Here is a 22587-nt window from a genome sequence, read left to right on the forward strand (position 1 = left end):
CCATCGCCTCAGGGTGAGAACCTATTGCTCAGGCAGAATTCAATCACCTTGAACAGGTCTCTGAGTAAGCTCAGAGTGGAAGTGGGTGAAGGGTAGGAGCAACAGCTAGCTTCTCTGGGCTCTAATTTAGATACTATCTAAAACCCCATGGAGTTTGGATCTCTGAAATCCTTCAGAGTTCCAGGTTTCCTAATTGCTTCTCCCCTTTAGCAGGTTAGATTGCTATCGTTCTCCAAAAGCTAAGTGGTTGGGCAGCTAGGTGGCGCAGAGGATAGAGGACCGACCCTGGAGTCAGGAGGACCTAAGTTCAAATCTGACCTTAGATACTTAATAATTACTTAGCTTTGCAGTCTTGAGCTAGTCACTTAACCTGATTACCAGAGGAGAGAAGAAGAAAAGGAAGTAATGTTGGACTATTAGGCTGTTTGAATTAAAATTGTGATCCAATAGCCAAAAGAGTCAATTCAGCCTTGGGCTTTGTACAGAGACACTGACCAGACCAAAGAAGGTTTATCTGGCTTAAGACAGACCATAAATGGAATGTGGTATTCAGGAGGCATGGGACTTTAGTTTAATTTTAGAAGGGCAAAATATATACCCTTCAGTCTGCCAACCTCCTCTATACCCACTGCCCTGATTCTTTGTCTGCCAGGCCTACTACAAGTTTGTGTTGATCCAGGAGAGAGAGAGAGAGAGAGAGAGAGAGAGACAGGAACCTGGAGAACTGTGGCTGTCACAAGGTCCTGAGCCCTAATGAGCACCAGGAGGCCAAATACAATGGTCATGAATTTGATATTTGGTTCACCTCTGTCCAGAAGAAAGCAAATCATACCATTTGGACAGTATTCGATGCATTGACCAGATTTGGTTGCCCATAATGAGGATTTGGTGCCTCTGTGAGTACCGATAGAGGTCTAACAGTCTCAACAAAACAGAGGCAGCTACTAAGCACAAGGCAGCACAATCCCTGCCACCTCCAGTGGAGGCCAACCACCCTTTCTACAGCTACATCAGCAAAGACCATCACCATGCAGGATCACCCTACCCTCCTGACTGAGTCTAAAAGCCCCAGTGGGATCTCCTCTTTCATGCCTTAAAAATTAAACAACTCTTTCCCAAGCCCTGAATGAGGACCACGTCCCCCAGGTCAAGGAAGGAAAACATGTTTTGATCTCAGTCCATGGCCATAGTCTTTGCAGAACTGTCAAATATCCCAAGGGTCTGTCTGAAGAAGCAATTATAGAGCTGAGTCTACCCAATAGCATTCCTATCGTTTATAAGTTGGACAAGAATCTTAACCCCATCAAATCCTTGGCAATGATAAGTCCCAAAGCAAAGCCATGGAAGCTGTGGCTGCCCAAGGCAAAGTCAAGAAGTGAAAGCAGATTACCAGAATACACCCATAGCAGCCAGGTTCTTCCCTACTCGCTTGTCCCCATCACATCTCTCCCCTGCCTGCTCTACACACTTAGAAATCACAACATTTAGCTATCAGTGAGGGAGCCAATGATTCCTTTTCTCATTTCTTCCCTGTTCCAGACCAGTTCCTTTCTCTCCTGTGCCTTTCCCACTTAGTCAAAGTGCCTCCTGGGTGGTTTGGCTCAATAAGGACCTGGTTGGGGTGGGGGTGGGGGGCAGTCAGAGATGGGGACATAGGTAAGAAGGGTCCAATGTGGGGAACTGAAAGAAGAAATTGTTCCGGTGATCCCTACAAGCCAGTCCTGCCAGGAGAGCAACCCTCTTAGGGGCTGTTGTAGGACGCTGCCCATAAACTGAGGAGTCATTTAACAAATTGTGTTTGGATCATGTTTCTTCCCTAATCCAAGAAAAATGGATCTGAGAGGTCAGGGTGATGTCATCATATCCACTTTGGGATTTACTTTCACAAAAGATCTCTCTTCTAGACTGGTTGTTGTTCATAGTTTTTGAAATTAAACTATCCCAAATGGTGGTCATCCAAGATCTCAAGTCAGAGTTCCTCCATTTCAAAGAGGATGGAATAAAATCAACTATGTGTTTTATAGTTCCTGCTTTGTTCTGTAGCAGTGAAATGTCCCTGGATCATGTCAAAATATGTTTCAGAGTTCCATTGTCTTTCATATCTGACCAACCACCTACACCTGCCACCTAGGTTTTCATCAGTTTTCACCTCAACCCCTTCTTTTATTGTTCACTATAATAAAGGAGTAATGTGTAATTAAAAACTAACATTCATAAACCAGAGGGGAAGCTAAGTGGCACAGTAGATAGAGCGCCACCCCTGGAGTCAGGAGGACCGGAGTTGAAATCCAACCTAAGACACTTTGATACACACTAGCTGCGTGATCCTGGGCAAGTCATTTAACTCCAGATTTCAATCTGTGGTAAACAAACAAACAAACAAATAAATAAATAATAGGCTGGAGGGCAATCAGGATGGTGACAAGATAATGCAGTTTATGAGGATCAATTAGTGGAACTCTAGGTGTTTAACCTGAAACAAGGAAGACTATGGGAGAAGTAGAAAAAGGGTGGGTAGTGGCAAGTTTCAAGAATATAAAAGACAGGGAGGCTAGGTGGTATAATGGATAGAGCACCTGCCCTGGAGTCAGGAGGACCTGAATTCAAATCCGACCTCAGACACTTAATAATTACCTAGCTGTGTGGCCTTGGGCAAGCCACTTAACCCCATTGCCTTGCAAAAACTATATATATATATATATATATATATATATATATATATATATATATGTGTGTGTGTGTGTGTGTGTGTGTGTGTGTGTGTGTGTGTGTGTGTGTGTATGTGTATTATATATATATATGGCCATCTCATGGAAGGACCTTGTTCCCCTTGATTCCAGAAAACAGAACAACAGGTGAAAGATACCCAGAGGAAAATCTAGATTCGGTGAAAGGAAAATTTCCCCAACAATTAGCATCATCCAGATGGAGTAAAAGCTGTCTCAATAGGTAGTGAGTTCCCCTTCCCTAGAGGGCTTCAAGGAAAAATTGGATAATCATTTGTCTGGTAAATTGTGGAGGGCAAAAACTCTAGTTCCTCATCTCCACCTCCTGGTTTCCTTCAAATCCCAGCTGAAGTTCTACCTTCTACTGGAAATCTTTCTCCATCCCCTACTAATGCTAGTGTCTTCCCTCTGGTGATGATTTCTATTCCTTTTTTTTTATAACTATGGATGCTTGTCTACACCTTATTTATCACTACTTTGCCTGTAGTTTTCTCCATTAGACTCTAAGGGACTCTAAGGTAGAGACTTGTCTTATGCCTTTCTTTGTATTCCTATTACTTAGCACTTTATTGACTGGGACAGCCAAGGTGGTGCAGTGAATAGAGCAAAGGCCCAGAAATCGGAAGAACCTGAGTTCAAATTCAGAATCAGTCACTTTATAATTACCCAGTTGTGTGACCTTGGGCAAGTCACTTAACTCCATTGCCTTACCCCAAAAAATGATTGACTATGTGGTTCCTGAAGTCCCTTCCTATCCCTGAGATTCTGTGATTGCTCATATACCAGGTTATCAGGAGACTTCAAACTTTTTACCTGCCTTGGTCCTGGTCTTCCCCACACTCTCTGTGTCAATGCAAACTGGAAATCAAGACTCCAATGTGTCTCATCTCTTTATACCAGTCCATTCAGTCAATTGAACCAAAAATGAACCTCAAAAATCATAAATGAAAATGTTCATTTGTTAAGATTGGGGGGAAAATTGTAAAACTCAAATAATATTTTTAATAAAAATAAATTTTAAAGAAAGAAAACGTTCATTTTCTTTGCAGTTATTTTTCCTTTCATTTCCTTCACCTGAATGTCTGGACATGACCTCCAACTTCCTAATTGCAATCACCCTCCGCCCAACCTTCATCTGCTCTCCCAGGGATAAAGGAATTATCTTCAGTAGCCAAAGTTCCTTGACCAGTCATCAGCACTGTCTGAGCTCATCATTTTGAAAATCATATTATTCATCAAAACAAAGAAACAATTTAATTTTTAAAAAAATAAACAACTTTAAAAATACAACTATCAGTGGTGCAGCTAGGTGGCACAGTGGATAGAGCACTGGCCCTGGAGTCAGGAAGACCTGAGTTCACATCTGAGCTCAGACACTTAATAATTGTCTAGCTGTGTGACCTTGAGCAAGTCACTTAACTCCATTGCTTTGAAAAACTAACTAAATAGAAAGTATAACTGTCACAAAGAGTCTCTATTGATTAAAAAAAAAACCTTCCCTTAAAATACATGACAAGCTTTTTAGCACTATCTTCTTGGCTAAAAAAAAAAACATTTTTCCAGACAGATCCTGTTCTCCTAACCTCACATTTTACAATGAGATTTAAGTACCATTGACTATATATATATATATATATACATATATATGTATATATATATATATATATATCCTTTAAAGTAAGAAGTCTAACTCTTACTCTCCTTGCCCATACCAGTCAGAACACTATGGAAACAAATCAATGAAATGGGCATGAAAAGCAAAATAGCCAGAGCAGTCAAAAGAGAAAATATTGTCTAAGTTGGGGATCCTTCTCTTCTTTGAATTATGAACTTTTGGGGCAGTCTGGTGAAGTCTCGGGATCCTTTCTCAGCATAATTGTTTAAGGGTCATTGAATTATGACCCACAAGTCAAATCTGAATGATCACCTGTTTTTGTATAGCTAGAAATTAATTAAAATCAATGTAAAAACTATTCTCACCTTCTCAGTCACACAAAAAGTCAATAGAATGGATTTGGCCTAGAGGCTATAAATTGCTGACCATTAGCCTAGATTTGCGAATGAGAGAAAAGTTACATTTTATTCCAAGATTGGTATCAAGATGACATTTTCTTCCCTATCCAGTTTCACAGCCTCCACCCACCCCTGCAGCCAAAATCTATCCACATCTCTCTCAAATTAAGAACCACTGATCTGGATGGTTTTTCCTTGCCCCCCACTGGATCAAGTTGGACTCTGCCAGCCAAATTGCCAGCTGAATAGTCTAGGCAACACTCCCTACAGAGAAGTCTGGAAGTAGGTCATAGAGGTGCCAAGGACTGCAAGACAACCAAGTCCCTGAATATGTTTCCTTCTTTCTTCAGTATCAGAGATTTTGGTAGGAGAAATAGAAGAAGGAAGGAGGGGAAAGTAGCAGCACCGACAACAGCAGCAGCTAAAGGTCTCCACAGGCTGAAAAAGATGACCCCATATTCAACACACTCCACGTCATAGCAGCCCCTCTCAGCCCCAGGAAGAGGTGCTATTGAACTCTTAGGTTAGACTTGGGCATGTTGAGTCCACTCAATACTCGACCATTAGGCAAAGATGGCCCCACACTGGATTCTGTCACTCCAGATACATTATTCCCAGTTCTCCGGAAGAGTCTAGGGTGGATGTTTCTCTATCTCATTGGGAAAAATAAAGACTGTGTACTTACCTAGGAAGAAAGGTAGGCAGAGAGCAAGAAGCAGGAGCCTCCGGTATCCAAGGGGCAAATTCATCTTGGGAGTCACCAAGTGTGCTTCCCTCTGGAGATGCTGTCTAGACTCTCTCTCTCTCTCTCTCTCTCTCTCTCTCTCTCTCTTCTTTTCTTCTTCACACTATAGGTTAAGGCAGGAAACCACAACAGAGATTTCACTGGCAGCAGTTAGAATGACTAGCTTGACCTGTGAGAGACTAATCCCTATATAGGACTGACCCAACTAGCCAACGTGCGTCAGAATGATAGAGAGATGGCCAGCTTAAGAACTGGCAGCTGCCACTATTTGCTGTTGCCAGCCTATGGCAGGCTTATTTGAAGGAGTTTTGAACGTATAAGGGTGGAGCACCCGGCAATTATTGACATAGAAATTCCCTCCTACAGGCAAAGGCAGCATTCCACAAAGGTACGTGTGTGTGTGTGTGTGTGTGTGTGTGTGTGTGTGTGTGTGTGTGTGAACACATACATCCACAGAAACACTCCCAGTGGGGATACAAAGACACAGAGTGAGACAGTGTCTGCCCTCAAAGCACCTACAGTCTATTGAGGGAGGAATTACATATGTACCTATAAGCATATCCCGAAGAAATACAAAAGAACAGAGTAAAAGGTATTAAGAGAGGGAGATATGACCATGAGCTGGTGTTAGGGATCAAGGTGCTTGAACTTTGTCTTGAAGGAATATTGGGATTCTTGTTGTTGTGGTTGTTACTGTTGTTTGCAAGGTAGTGGGGTTAAGTGACTTGTCCAAGGTCATTAATCATGGGTAATTATTACATGTCTGGGGCTGGATTTGAACGCAGGTCCTCTTGACTCCAGGACCATTCTCTATTCACTGTGCCACCTAGCTGCCCCAAGATTGGGATTCTTTGAAGTAGATAGGAAGAGCGAGGGCATTCTGGGCTTGGTGAACATGGAGGTAGGGCAGGAGCTGAGGTTAGAATCCTGGTCTCTTGACCCCCCAACATAGTCTATAAATATATATAGGCTATATAGGGGTGGCTAGGTGGCGCAGTGGATAAAGCACTGGCCCTGGAGTCAGGAGTGCCTGGGTTCAAATCTGGTCTCAGACACTTAATAATTACCTAGCTGTGTGGCCTTGGGCAAGCTGCTTAACCCCATTTAACTTGCAAAAACCTAAATATATATATATATGTATATGTTATATAAAGCCTCCTAGTCCAGAGATTCTTAATTTGGGATCCCTGAACTTGTTTCTGGTTTTGTTTTGTTATTTTGATAACTTTATTTTACTACAATTGCTTTCCTTTGTACTCCTATGTAGTTTATTTATTGTATTCATTAAGAATCTCATTCCAATCAGGGCTGCACAGGGTTCACCAGATACCGCCAATGGGCTCCATGACATAGGACTCTTGTCCTATAGGACATGAACTTCTGGAAGGCAGGGTCTAGACATCCTACTGTGCACTTGTATTCAAAGTTCTCAACACACTTCAGGTGATAAAGAAATGCTTAGTGATCGACTAATAATGAAAAGAACTCTGGGCTGGAAATCAAGAGACCAGAGTTCTACTTCTGACCTCAAGAATTTGAGGGACTCTCCTATTCATGAAAGAACCTTGTTCCCCATGACTCCAGAAGACAGAACAGAAAAAAAGATGAGCGAAAGGAAAAATTTCCCAACAATTAGAACCATTCAGAACTAAAAAGCACTGCCTCAAAAAGCTCCCTATCCCTGAAGGGTTTCAAGGAAAGGTTGATCTCTTGTCTAATGCATTGTAGAGTGGGAAAAGCTCAGCTGCTTATCTCCACCTCCTGGCTTCCTTCAAATTCCTACCTTCTGCAGGAAGTCTTTCTCCAGCCCATTCATGCTAGTAGTGCCTTTGCTCTGGTGGTGATTCCCTATTTAGCCCGTCTGTGGTCTGTCTCTCCATAGTTATTTGCTTGCAGTTTCCCCATTAGACTCTGAGAGGCTCCAAGGCAGGGAATGTTTAGGGACTTCCTTTGTATCCTCAATGCTCTGACACATATTAGGTACTTTATAAAAGATTATTGCTTGACCGGCCAGGTGGCCTTTGAAGTCCTTTCCTACCCCTGGGAGTCTATGATTGCCCATATACAAGGATCACAAGAGACTTCAGGGGCGGCTAGATGGCGCAGTGGATAGAGCACCAGCCTTGGAGTCAGGAGTACCTGGGCTCAAACCCAACCTCAGACACTTAATAATGACCTAGCTGTGTGACCTTGGGCAAGTCACTTAACCCCATTGCCTTGCAAAATCTAAAAAAAAACCTTCAAACCAACAAGAACAGGTCTTTTATTTGCCTTGACCCTGGTCTTAACCAAACAGCACCCACAAATAGCACTAAACTGGAGAAGAAATCCCAATGTTTCTCAATTCTGCCCATGTGGGCTGAAAAAGAACTTCAAGTGTCATAAATGTAAAGGTCTGTTATCCTCCTAAGTTATTCTTCCTTCCACTTTCTTCATCTGTGCTCCAGACATTACCCTCTCCGCCATCCCAATTGTGGTTTTTAACTTAACTACAATGAATTTCTTCTGTCTGCACTTATATGAATATATATATATATATGGCTCTCTCTCAGTAGAATGTGTTGAGTTCCCTTTTGGACTCCCTCAGTCTCCCCCAGACAATCAGTGAAGGGGTGAGAGACCAGAGAGACAAGAGAGACAAGTTCTCCCTGTACACCAAAATCTCCAAGGTCTCCAAGTACTCCCACACACAACAGACCCTAACAAGAATCTAAATGTTTTGAGGGCAAGAAATGTTTCATTTTTCATTTTGCAACCCCAGGACCTACCACTACATTATGGACACTTAAGGTTTGTTGATTGAACGATAGATTATAACCACTATACTATTCGGTTTCTCCCAGTCTTTTTTGGCATTCCAGACCTTCATTTTCAAATAGCACTGACTGACATAATCTTCATTGGGAGGTCCTACCTGCTCTATCCACTTTGCCACCTTCTGTAATCATTCTTTTTTTTTTTTTGCAAGACAGTGGGGTTAAATGACTTGCCGAAGGTCACACAGCTAGGTAATTATTTAGATGTCTGAGTTCGAATTTGAACTCAGGTCCTTCTGTCTCCAGAGTAGATGCTCTATGCACTGTGCCATCTAGCTGCCCCCCACCCTCATCATTCTTTTTTTTTTTTTTAGATTTTTGCAAGGCAAATGGCGTTAAGTGGCTTGCCCAAGGCCACACAGCTAGGTCATTATTTTTTTTTAGGTTTTTGCAAGGCAAATGGAGTTAAGTGACTTGCCCAAGGCCACACAGCTAGGTAACTATTAAGTTACCTAAGGGAACTCAGGCACTCCTGACTCCAACCCCATCATTCTTAAAGGCACTCCTAAATGCCTTTCATTAATGGCCTTGGGCAGTTAAGTAGGGTAGTAGATAAAGCACTGGAAAACTCATGTTCATGAGTTCAAATCCAGGTTTCAGACATCTACTAGTTCTGTGTATGACCCTGGGCAAGTCACTGACCTTTGCCTCAATTTCCTCATCTATAAAAAGAGCTGGAGAAGGAAATAGCAACACCATTCCAGTATCTTTGCCAACAATATCCCAAATGGAGCTACTAAGTTGGACATGACCATAGTGACTGAAAAACAAGCCCAACATTTATGAACATCTAACCTCTCTACCAATCACTAGTAGCATAAAAGACCATTAAAAAAATAGTGAATATCAAAACTGTCTGGTATTGGTTAAGAAATAGAGCAGTGGATCAATGGAATAAACTAGATGCAATAGCAGGAAGTGATTACAGTAATCTGCTGTTTGAGAAAACCAAAGAGTCCAGCTATTGGACTCTTCAATAAAAACTGTTGGGAAAATTGGAAGTTAGTATGGAAGAAACTTAGATTAGACCAACACCTAACACCCTTTACCAAGATAAGATCCAAATGGTTACAGGACTTAGACATAAAAAAACAATATTATAAGCAAATTAGAAGATCAAGGACTAGTTTACCTGTCAGATCTATGGAAAGGGGAGCAGGTTATGACTAAGGAAGAGATGGAGAACATCACTAAAAACAAACTAGATGATTTCAATTACATTAAATTAAAAAGACAAATGGTCAAAGGATATGCAAAGGCAATTTACAGATGAGATCAAAGCAATCCATAGTTATATGAAAAATTGCTCTAAATCATTACTTATTAAAGAAATGCAAATTAAAGCTTCTCCTCTCAGATTGGCTAATATGACCAGAAAGGATAATGATCATTGTTGGAAGGGTTGTGGGAAATCTGGAACACTATTACATTGTTGGTGGAGCTGTGAACTCATCCAACCTTTCTGGAGAGAAATTTGCAACTATGCCCAAAGGGCAACAAAAATGAGCATCCCCTTTGATCCAGCAAAACCACTACTGGGTCTATACCTCTGCACAGGAATCACTCCAGATGTAAAAAGTTATATTATGCTTATTCCCCACTATTAGCCTATGTGGATTCTCACATACAGCCAGGTCAGCCTCATTGTTCATACTCATTCTCTTCATTGAAATCCTATTCATTCCCTGGTACCTAGTTCAAGTCCCTTCTGTGAAGCCTTTTTGTGACCAATTCAATTCCCAATGATCTATTTCCCTGGCCTCCTAAAGCACTTACAATCTCATTGGGTTGTTGTTGCTGTTCCTTCTTCATTCTCAAAGAGGATCAATGATATCAGGAAGGTGATGGCTTGACTTGCAAGTGAATTGGATTTGAGTGTTTGTACACATCATCTAAAGACAGTATTATTCTTTCACTGTTTTTCCTGTTTGTTCTGTTTCTGTTCATCTTATTATATAAACTGTAAGAATCTGGAAATCAGTAACAATGTCTTAAAGGACTGTATATCTCCCCTCCTCTTGCCATCACCATCATGTTGTATCTCTCAAATAGATATTCAATAATAGAGCATACATTTTGAGCCAGAGGAAACTTTAGAGACACCCTAGTCTGCCCCCCATTTTCCCCCCTAGATGAGGAAACTAAGACCCAAAGAGGGCAATTACAAAATTAAAAAGGAAGGATTTGAACTCAGATCATGAGACTTTAACTATAGCCCTCTTTGCACTAAACTGAACTGCCTCTCTCAACTTAGCTTCACTTTCATTTTCAACTGCCTGCCAATGAAGATGACCTTCACGGTGTCCTATCAAAATGCCATACTCAACATCTTCCAAACTTAATTCCATCTTCTTGCAATTCACCCTCTCTCCACACATATACTCATCCACTTCTACGAATGGCATGACCACACACATCCAATCACCCAGGTTCAGACATATCTTCCACATACATCTACCTGTTTCTGATCCTTTCTAACCACATATACATCTGATAAGCTACCTCTCTTGCTTGATTTGCCTTCCACAATATTGCTAGTCTGTGTTGCTTCTTTTCCGTTCCCTTTGTCATGCCTCCCTGCTATGCCAGGTTCTCCTTATTCTCCTTGTTTGGGAGGGAGGAATTGGGTGAGGAGACCTCCGATTAACTAAGTTCTTCCAAATCATTTGATCAAATCAAAGAAAGGTGACAAAGTGACCAAGAGGTCCCTTTCAGATTTCTAACGGTTATAGTCCCAGGTTATAAAGATTTATTAAACACCTACTCTGCTCCAATCACTCTACCAAGTGCTAGGGGTACAGAAGAGATAATATGCAAAAGGAAATAGAAAAGGGGGGAGGGATGGACATGAGAGAGAGGTCCAGAGTAGGGCATTGGCTAGGCTCCTTCCTTAAATGAAGTTTCTGGGGGAAATAAATTTTTCAATTCTTTCCAATCAGAGGCAAGAGGCGACCCCAGGATCACTGATAAGATATGAGTCCCAGTATTGAAATAGTCTTGCAAGATTGAAGAGGTTCCTAGGACATGCTGCAATGTCCAAGAGGGAGCCAGTCAGATGGGAAATGTTAATACGGGGGTAGGACTGGGGGTGCCTCATACCTTGAACTAGCGATTTGCAGATTCTGAACAATGAAAAACAGAGTCTCCTTTATGTCTTATCAATGGTTCCCCCTTTCAAATGCTGATAAGCCTGGGTAAAGGAAATATAATGAAATATCCACAGTTCACTGCTTTAGAAGGTATGAAGAAATTCTTCAATCAACCCCTTGGGCAACTGGCCATTGACTGGTTGAAGGGTTTGCTCTGCCCTCTCGTGGCCTTAATCAGTGTGAGCAAGCTTCATAAGTTGAAAGTAAAAGCAAAGTACAGTAGAAAGAATACTGTTACTGTTGTGTTGTTGTTGTAGGTGGTGGTGGTGGTGGTGGTGGTCCTTCATTCCCAAAGAGGACCAATGACATCAGGAGGGTAATATCTTCACTTGCAAGTGAACTGGATTTGAGTGAAGCAGAACTATGCAAAATGATCAACCTCACTTTCTCCTCCAGAGTCACTGGAGCCTGATGGCGAGACTTAAGTCAGGACAACTGGCAATGGCCCCAAATGTAGTCGCTGACCTGGACTTTTTTAAGCTAGTCTTTTCCTTTAGAGTCAAAAGACCTAAATTTAAACCTTGGATCTACCTGACCTTGAGCAAGATACACTCTTTTCCCTGCTGTGAAAAGATGCGGGTGTGGGTATGGGAGGGGGTTTGACTGGACAGGTTCCTTCCACCTGTAGACCTTCAATGCTGTGATCTTATAAAAAAGTTATTGTCAGATCAGGATTATATGATTCATTTATTACACACACACACACACACACACACACACACACACACACACCCAACAGGCAGGGACCTACACTTTTTCAGTTATTGTTTAGCTTTTCTGTCTTGTCCAACTCTTTGTGACCCTATCTGAGCTTTTCTTGGCAAAGACGCCGGAGTAGTTGCCATTTCCTTCTTCAACTCATTATACAGATGAGGAAGCTCAGCAAACAAGGTTAAGAGACTTGCCCAGGTTCCTGCACTTCGCTAGTAATATTTGCTGAGTTGAATAGAAATTGAATAAATGATGAAAAATGGATGAAGTTGTTATAAGTTTAAAGGAGGAGTGAAGGAGAGCTAACCAGAAAAGGGGAAGGAAGGGAGGAGAGCAGAAAGATCACCCAGGAAGGGATCGTGGAGCTTGTTAGGCTTGTCTTAGCTAAGGACTCCAGGGTCCCTTCTCCCCTCTGGGAGGTTGAGAGCTCTATACCATCAGTGGAATCTTGGATTCCTCAGCTTTTTTTTCTTCCACTACACTAATCAGTTGACAAAACACTTCTTTCTGCACAATATCTGACCTATCCCTTCATTTTCTTCATTGAGGCCACCTTAACTCAATCTCCCCTTGACTACAGCATTAGTCCCATAATTGATCTCCCTGCTTCAAGCTTCACCCTTCTCCAATCCATCCTTAACATAGTTGCCAGTAATTTTCTACAGCAGAGCTCAGACTTTGGTATTCCCTGCCTAGTGTACCCCAGGGACTCTCTGTTACCTGTAGTATCGGCTAGAAAATCCTATTGTGCATTCAAAGCCTAGCCACCATCTTCCTTTACAAATTGTTGTTCAATCATATCTGATTCCTAGCAACCCCATGGATCATATTGTACATGAATTTTGTTGGCCAAAATATTGGAATGGTTTGCCCTTTCCTTTTCCAGTGGATTAAGACAGAGTCTGACTTAAGGGTCATGCAACTGATAGAGTGTCTGAGGATAAATGTAAAGTCAGGTATGATATCTAAAAAGTTAGAGACATAGTTGCTGGGTAATTTAATTTTTTACCTTTTGTTTTATTAATAAATGAATGAATAAGCAAGTAAAAGAATAAATAAATGAAAGAGGTACTCTCATTTGTCCAAGACCCCTCATGGCAAGGGGCTAATAGTTTATATACTCTTGGAAAAGTATTCCTGAGGGTGGCAATCACCTTGATAAAAAATTAAGGAGAGAATGAATATTACAAACAAGGTGATAGGAATATATTTCTATGAGGTCTTGAAGTCATGACTTGGATCACCCAAGTCTTGGTCAAAGAGACATCAATTTCCATATCACTGATCTGACAAAAGGGAAGACCCACATTTTTCCCTATTTTTCAGCCTTGTCTGAGTAAACACAATGAGCTGGAATGAACCCATTAGTCTAAACTTAAAATCAGTCTAAAATTAAAATTTCTTTTACAGATTAGATCCTAGTCTGGGTCTTTGCCACACTGGTTGAATTCTGAATTTCTGAAAGGAAAAAAATCTGATTCTGAATCATTAATAATTGATTCTGAATCATTAATAGTAAGAGAAATGCAAATTTAAAACCTTAAGGTTTCACTTCATTTCTCTTACTATTAATAATTTGGAACATGATTTCATATGGTTGTGAAGGGCCTTGCTGTTTTTTTTTTTAAGTTTTTGCAAGGCAATGGGGTTAAATGGCTTGCCCAGGGCCACACAGCTAGGTAATTAAGTGTCTGAGGTCAAATTTGAACTCAGGTCCTCCTGACTCCAGGGGTGGTGCTCTATCCACTGTGCCACCTAACCACCCCACTATTCTTCTTTCAAGAACAGTTTATTCATATTGGTTCCCAGCATTTTCACTGGTTATTTCCCATACCTAGAGAGTATTCCCTTCTGGCTTCCTTCAAGTCTCAGTTAAAATCTCACATCTACAAAGGAATTGTTTTAACGGTCCTTCTACTGATTACTTCCATTTGATCCTGTCTATGTCTTGTTTGTCCATAACTGTTGCTTGCATATTCTCTCCATTTTATTATGACCGCCTTGAGAGTAGGAACTGTCTTCTTTTCTTTATGTCACTTACCACTTAACAGTGGCTGGTACATAGTGGGCACTTAATAATTACTGATTACCTGAATGACTGACTGCTTCTTGGTTCTTTTTTTGACCTTCATTATCAAAGACCAAATTGACCACATATCTGATGAAGACTAGTTCTAGTGATACATACACATACCTGTTAATTGTTCATTTATCTTGGATAACAAATCTTTATCTAAAAACTGGATATAATGAGAAATTTTCTTATTGGACCCCTTCCCTTCTTGTCCTAGATGCATTAATTTTATTTATGCAAAAGTTTTTCGATTTTATGGCCTAATTAACTAGCTTATCTTTTACAATTGTTCCTATGTCTTATTTGGTTAAAAATGCATTCCCTACACTTAGCTGTGAAAGATACATAACCTGTCTCTCTTCTAAATTTTTATGGAATGACTTTATGGAATCATATATTCACTTTTAAGTTATACATATATAGGCTATATTGAATGATTGCTTTTTCAATTGGGGGTTGGAAAAGGAGGAAGGAAGAGAATTTGGAACTCAAAATTTTAAAAATGAATGATAAAAATTGTTTTTACATGTAACAGGGAAATAAAATACTAAATTAACTGAAAAAAAATGCTGATCTAAGCCTAATTTCTACCAGGCTGCTTTTCCCAGGAGTTGTAAAATAAAGAGTGTTTTCCTACATAATTTATGATTTCAAGTTTACTGAATACTGGGTTCTTGAGTGTCACTGTTTCTGATTCTCCCTTGTCTAATTTGTTCTTTGGATCTATTTCTCTAGTTTTAAACCAATACCAAAAGGTTTTTATTATTGTGGTTTTATAACATGGTCCAGAGTCTAAAAGTGCTATTCACCCTGCATTCCTACCTTTGTTGATTATTTTCTTTGATAGTCCAGATCTTGTGTTTTTTCAAATGAATTTTGTATTACATAAAATGCCCCTTTGATAATTTGTTTGATATAGCATTATAAACTTAAATGAACTTGTGCCATATTCTCATTTTTACTATTCAAGCACTAAGCAGTTGAGGAGTGAATATGACCTCAGGTACTTAAAGTTGTTTTGTATTTCATTAAGGAGCTCATTATAATTGAACAATTATCCAAGTATTCTCTGTGCTTTAGTAGATCGCCACCATCGCCACCACCATCCCAATATCTGTTGCACTTTTAATTATTTTTTAACAAGACTTTCCTTTCTATTACTGTGTTCTGGATTTTATTATTATGCAGAAATGCTATTTTATGAGTCTATTTTATAGGCTGTCAGGTGAAACTATTGTTTCAATTAGTATCTTTGCTGATTCTGTAGAATTTTCTCAATAAACCATCGTCATCAAGAACGTCTTATCTCCTCTTTAAGTGGCTTTATGCCTTTAATTTCTTTCTTTCTTTTGCCTTATTCATACTGCAAGTATTTCAAGAGATATATCAAATAATTATGAGAGTGGTCATTATCACCTTATTTCTGTATTTATTGAGAAAGTGTTTAGTATATCTATATTGCATATGGTGCTTTTGGTTTTCAATATTTTTAATGATTTTAAAAGGTCTTTTATGCTTACACTTTATAAAAAATTTTATCATAAATTTTGTATTTTCTCAAAAGGCTTTTCTGCATCTATTAAGAAAGTCATAATTTTAGGATATTTTTGTTTTTCTTATGATTATGTTTTGTTGATCTTGAACCATCTTTACATTCCATCTTCTATAACACTTCCTCTCATTTATCTTTAGCCTCTTCCTATCTACTGTCTGCTTGTTTCTTACAAACATGCCCATGCCTCCATCACCCTAAAAAAACCTCACTTCATCCTTCCATCCCTACTAGCAATAATTCCAAATCTCTCCTCCCTTTTGTGCTCAAACTCCTTCAGAAGGTCAAGTAATGGATGTCTCTACTTCCTTAATCCTCTCTCTTCTTAATTCTCTGACAGTCTGACTTTCAACCTCATCATTTAACAAAAACTATTCTCTCCAGGTCTCTGAGTTGCCTTTTCTCTATCTTTGACTTTCTTGACTTCTCTGCAGTTTTTGACACAACTGATCGATCATTCACCTCCTGATACTCTTCTCTCTAGGGGTTTGTGATGCTACTGTTTCCTGGCTTCCTCTCTTTCAGTCTCCCTTACTGGACTTTCAGGAATCCTCCAGAAATCTATAATGGTTCCTCTTCTCCTCTCCTACTACTCTATTTCACAAGGTGATTCTATCATCTCCCATGCATTTAATATCACCTCTGCAATGGTGTTTCTCATATCTGCTTACATAGCCCTAACATTTCTCCTACTCTCCAGTCTCTCAAACTGCCAATTAGCATCTCAAACTGGATGCCCTTTGGGTATTTTAAACTCAACATGTTCAAAATTGAACTCATTATTTTCCCCCAAAAAAAAACCCTACTCCCTTCCAAACATCCCTATTACTGTAGGGTGCACCACCATGCTCACCTTGAAACCAAGTATCATCCTTGATTCCTTTCTCTCACCCCCAATATCCAATCAATGATAAAAGTCCTGTTTTTTCTCCCTCTAAATATATCTATCTCATCTCTTGTGCAAATTCTCATCTCATGTCTGAACTATTTTAACAGCCACCAAGTTGCCCACTTCAAGTCTCTCCCTACCCTAGTCCATCCATCATTCAGCTATCAAATTAATCCTAAATTGCATATCACCACACCATCACCCCCATTCATTAAATTCCAGTAGTTCCTATCTTCTCCAAAGGAGAGTACAAAATCCTCTCATTGTCTTTCACTAACTGACCTCCTACCTTTTCCATCTTCTTACACCTTACCCCAATATACTCTTCCATCCAATGACTCTGGCCTCCTTTTCAAGATAGTCCATCTCCTGATTACAGGAATTTCCCATGACTTTTGTCTCCTGATTTCCCCAGTCCCCTTCAGGTTCCAACTAAAACACTTTACTGCCCCTACTTAATACTAGTGCCTTCAGTCTAGAACTGTCTCCAACTTACCCTGCATATTGTTTGTACAGCATTGTCCTCTTATCATCTCCCCACTATCATTAACCTTTCATTATATCCTCAATGCTTACTTACGGTAATGACTAGCACATGGTAGGATTTCAATAAACACCAATTATGAGAATAAACTCAACTTGTTCGTAAATTTCTTGGATGAATTGCCATAGTTTTTTTGCTTTAGATTTTATCTAAAATGTTTGAATTAATATATATATTAATGACATTATAATTCTCTTTCTCTAGTTCAGATAACAGGACAAAATTTGTCTTAAAAAAGTCTGATAAAGGGCTTTCCTTTTCAATTTTTGTGAACAATTATGGTGAACTGGTATTAATTATTCTTTAAATGTTTGGTATAGGGAGCAGCTAGGTGGAGCACTGACCCTGGAGTCAGGAAGACCTGAGTTCAAATCCATAATACTTAAGTGTGTGACCTATGGCAAGTCACTTAACCCCATGCCTAGACAAAAAAAAAAAACAGCTCCTACTTTTATCAATTCCAGTCTTTTTAGTCTTCAAATTATAGATTTTTAGTTTCTCCTCTTTTCTGTTTTTTTTAAATGCATAATTCATTGAAATAAGCAGAACCAGGGCGGCTAGGTGGCACAGTGAGGGGCAGCTAGGTAGCACAGTGAATAGAGCACCGGCCCTGGAGTCAAGAGAATCTGAGTTCAAGTCCGGCATCAGACACTTAATAATTACCTAGCTATGTGGCCTTGGGCAAGCCACTTAACCCCATTGCCTTGCAAAAACCTTTAAAAAAAAAAGGGCAGCTAGGTGGCATAGTGGATAAAGTACCGGCCTTGGAGTCAGGAGTACCTGGGTTCAAATCCGGTCTCAGACACTTACTAATTACCTAGCTGTGTGGCCTTGGGCAAGCCACTTAACCCCATTTGCTTTGCAAAAACCTAAAAAAATAATAATAATCAGAACCCAGAGGACATTGTAAATATTAACAGCAACACTGTGAGATGATCAACTCTGATGGACCTCTCAGCAATTCAGTAACCAAGGACAATTCTAAAAGACTTACGAAGGAAACTGTCATCCACATCCCGAGAAAAAATTAGAGTTCCAAGAGCAGAAGACCAAAGGATACTACTTTCACTTTTGAAACGTATTTTATGGATTATTTTCCTTTCTCATGTTTTACTTTGTTTTAGTTCTGACTTCTTTCACAACATGACTAATATGGAAATGTTAAACATGACTGTGTGTGTGTGTGTGTGTATAAAACTTATTTCAAATTACTTTCATATGGGGAGCGGTGAGGAGGAAAGTATAAAAATGCAGAATTCAAATTACAAAAAGGATGAATGTTGGAAACTATCTTTGCTTATAATTGGAAAAATTGCTTTTAAAAAATGAATAGTTCATTAATTCATTTTGTTAATGTCTAAGGGATTCTTTTGTCCTGAAGATTGCATTATAATTTTTGGTATGACATTTCATCATTTGTCTCATTTCTCACATATCAATTGTTTTTTTGACCCATTCATCTAAAATTTCATTACTAATTCTTCATTTGGGTGTGCCTTATATGTTCCCTGATCTGATTATTGTTAATGGTCTGAAAAGCATTTATTTCTGCCTTTTCACATCTATTGCAATATTTCTGTGCCCTATTAACATGATCAATTTTTACTAAAACTTCAAGCATTGATAAAAAATAGACCTAGTTATTAATAGTGAAACTTGTTTCTCAAACTCTGTCCAAATCTAAATTTCCCCTTGATTATAACTTGTTCAAATCTGATAGATGTTATTAATCTTTTTTAAAAATTTGATTTTCAAATCTTCATTCTCTACTTCCTCACCTCTCTACTACCCAACCTACCCCTATTCCATTTTAAGAGTAAGAAAAATAAAATTCTTATTACATTTGATCAAGCAAAAGAAATTTCCTAAACCAGTCATGTCCGAAAGATGTCCCAATGAACATTCCAAGTACATTTCTCTAGCAAGAGGTGGAGATATTTCATCTTGACTAATTTGCAATCATAGTTGGTCATTGATAAAGCTTTCAAAGGTGTCTTGACAATATTTTCTGATGTTCACTCACCTCTGAAATGATCCCTTTCCCCATTTCTTATAACACAAAAGTATTCAATTACATTCCTACCTGTAACTTGTTCGGTCCCTTTATAGTTGATGATACCATCAACTTCCTTTGCCACCACAAAGCTGTTATATTGTGCAAGATCTTTTTCCTTTTTTATCTCATTACTGATATCTCTGGGTGGGAGGGCATGTACAATTTAATGGACTTTTAGGTATTGTTCCATATTGCTTTTAAGAATGGTTGCATCAGGCGCAGTTAGGTGACACAGCAGACAGAGCAATGGCCCTGGAATCAGGACTTAAGATCAAATCTGGCCTCAGACTCTTAATTACCTAGCTGTGTGACCTTGGGCAAGTCATTTAACCCCATTGCCTTGCAAAAACCAAAAAAATAAAAAACAAACCAAGAATAGCTAGTTCAGTTCCACCAAGTATAATGGTGTTTTCCAACAACTTGTCTAGAATGTCATTTTCCCTTTTTACCTATCTTTGACAATGATGGGTATTGCCAATAAGATGGATAAAGGAGATGGAACTTCAAAGTTGCTTTTATTTGCATTTTTCTAATTAGTGGTTTAAGTAATTTTCTCAAGGTTATTTCTCCAAAAATCATACATTCATATCCTTTGACAATATCAATTAGAAGATGGCTATTATAAAGTTCAAATTTTTTCTCATTTCTATCCCCATTTAAGTCAATTCTAATTCTAGCTTATTATCAAAATTGTGCATTTTGCCTTCTGAAATTTAATCCTTCCCCTCTCCATGGAGAGGGCTCCTCCTGTTTATGTCAAAGTATAGAATCCTTAGCCAGACGGTTTTAACAACTTTCCCAACAATACTTTGTTGACTAGCAAGTTCCTGCTTGGGATGAACTGGGATGGTTGGATTTATCAGTCATTAGCAAGTTACGATGGTTTCCTTCAGTACAGCATACCAGTTCTGCTCCACCAATAAACCTCTTATTTCTTACCCATTAATTTCCTGTGGTGATTATGGCTTTGTAGTGTAGTTTGGGGCAGCTGTGTGACACAAATAGGTTCAATTCTGGCCTCAGATACTGGCTTGTCGTGGTCCTATGCAAATCACATTCCATTCTCAGTTTCCTTGCCTATAAAATGAGCTGAAGAAAATGGCAAAGCAACGCCAGTATCTGAGCCAAGAAATCCCCAAATATGGAATCACAAAAGATGAACAAAACTATAGTTTGAGATCTGGTATTGTTAGGTTCCTTTTTCATTAATTTCCTCAAGAGGAATAAAGTTTTTTACTAGATCTATGAAGTAATCTTTGAGTCATTTGGTTAGGGAAACACTAAATTAAAAAAAAAAAACAATTTAAGGAAATCTACACAAGAACTTAGCATATCCAGTTTTTTTAATGTCTTGGCAGGTAGACCATAAAATTTCTTCTTTCGGGATTCCATTGGTAATACACAAGTATTGGTGATTTTTAATTCATTTTAATCAGTGATCAATATTTCATCTATCAGTTACCTATGGCTCCTTTCAGCATAAGATAAATTCCTTATCTGAGTATTGTAAGATGTTTGCAACTATTTTTGGACTCACTTTGCTAACAAAATAAATTTTATTGTTGGTTTTTAGGCTTATAGGTGCCTATATAGGCCTATAGGTGCCTATAAGAAAGTTTGCTGGGTTTTATCTAGAATGTCATTTTCCCTTTTACCTATCTTCGACAATATGTATAGTCAAATCACTATCTTTCCTTTTACTGCATTAGCTCTATTAGTCTCTACTATTACTGTCTTTTGAATTAATTAGGGTACACCCATGCAGTCATGTAGTGAAACCTTGTCTTCTTTGAAGACAATATACTGTCTCAATCTTAAGATTTCTATAGGATAGCTTCTCTGCTCACCTTTACTCCATCCAGCCACCCCCCCGGGGCACAAACACACACACACACACACACACACACACACACACACACACACACACACACACACACACACACACACACACACACTTCACACTTGCTCTCATTGGTCACATCTTACTCTAGGGACAAACAGCTGCAAAGACCAATCACAACTTTACTGGAACTTTTATTGTTAATTACAGAAAGCTTTAAGGCAAAACCAGAACAAAACAAAAATCATCAACATTTAGTTCATTTAATAGCAACAACACATCCTGCCTCCTGAACACCTAAGAGCAGAAGCTGCTGTCACAAAAGGAAAAACTGAGGTTCAGGTTACATTTGGTAACAAGGAAGAAACTTGCACTTGGGTAGGTCAGCCACATTTTTACTAAGCAAGAAAAGCAGGATGCTTTTTTTATTTTAAATCATAATTAAGAAATAACATCTAAGAAGGGGCTCTAGCAGCAACCACAAGGTGCACTATGTGCTCCCAACTGTCAGACACCCCATGAGTACAAGCCAAAATTCCCCAGAATTAATCCTTTCTGAACTGCTTGGTCCTGAACTAAGTCAGGACCTCAGAAGAAACAAGTGACAGAACCTCTCCCCACCCCCCCCCAATCCTGAAAAGAGCAGCCCACCCCGACACAGCCCCAGGTCTGCCCCACCTCCCCAAATCCACTCCAAAACAAGCAAAGGATCAAGGAAAATATCCCCAAGAAATAGAGAATAGAAGAAAGGTACAACCTAAGGATGGGGTATTCAAAGAAACTAAAGCAAGAGCCGGACTGACTCCTTCCAGTTGGGGCAAACCAGAAGAAGCCAAAAGCAGCTTCTTCTGATGAGGAGACTGGGGCTCTTCCACATTGTGGGAAAACTAGTTCACACACCAACAAGGCTCTAAATGCCAGCATTAGAGGATAAAGCTGTGCTGTTCTCCTACCACTAAGGCAGCCACCAGACAAAGGGGAGCAGCCTGAAATAGGGAGAGGAGCCCAGGAGTTCTAAACACAACTAGTCAATCAGGAAGCCTGAAGACCCAGAAGACCCTTGGGGGTTATTTCAGGAACGGGTTGGGTCAGGTCCCTGCTTCCTCTGCCATCCCTATCCGCAGGCTCCCACCATCCCCCCAGACCCAAGTCCATGATGCAGTCATGGCACATCATTCATCCAGCGGAAGGGAAAAGAATGGTGACCTGGCCAAGTTTGGCGCCTCTCAGGCCCATGGCAATGATGGACAAATGGAACAAAACAGTGATGGGTACAAGGAAAAGGAGGTGGGGCTCATTTAAAAACAAACAAACAAACAAAAAAAAACAAAAAACATCAGTACCCAGACACACAATAGGAAAGTAGATGCAACATCTCCAAGAGAGAACGGCCTCTAGTTCCATACGTGGCGTTTGCAATGTTCAATAGCCTAGAAGAGAAGAGAGAGAAATGAGGAGCTTCCAAGGCCCAT

The 22587-nt window shown here is 39.6% G+C and overlaps 2 protein-coding genes across 2 annotated transcripts in view; both read right to left on the reverse strand.

Annotated features, from left to right (window-relative positions):
- The window catches only part of LOC141520872 (prosaposin-like), a 34914-nt gene extending 29384 nt beyond the window's left edge, over window positions 1-5530 (reverse strand). The window contains exon 1 of the mRNA XM_074232775.1: window positions 5425-5530. Coding sequence (XP_074088876.1) covers window positions 5425-5488 — 64 coding nt within the window. The 5' untranslated portion in view covers window positions 5489-5530. The remainder of the gene's footprint in view (window positions 1-5424) is intronic.
- A 15761-nt stretch (window positions 5531-21291) lies between these two features.
- The window catches only part of PSAP (prosaposin), a 32301-nt gene continuing 31005 nt past the window's right edge, over window positions 21292-22587 (reverse strand). Inside the window, exon 14 of the mRNA XM_074232780.1 lies at window positions 21292-22545. Within this exon, the coding sequence (XP_074088881.1) occupies window positions 22510-22545 (36 nt within the window). The 3' untranslated portion in view covers window positions 21292-22509. The remainder of the gene's footprint in view (window positions 22546-22587) is intronic.

This window comes from Macrotis lagotis, chromosome 4, assembly GCF_037893015.1.
Source record: "Macrotis lagotis isolate mMagLag1 chromosome 4, bilby.v1.9.chrom.fasta, whole genome shotgun sequence".
NCBI lineage: Eukaryota > Metazoa > Chordata > Mammalia > Peramelemorphia > Peramelidae > Macrotis > Macrotis lagotis.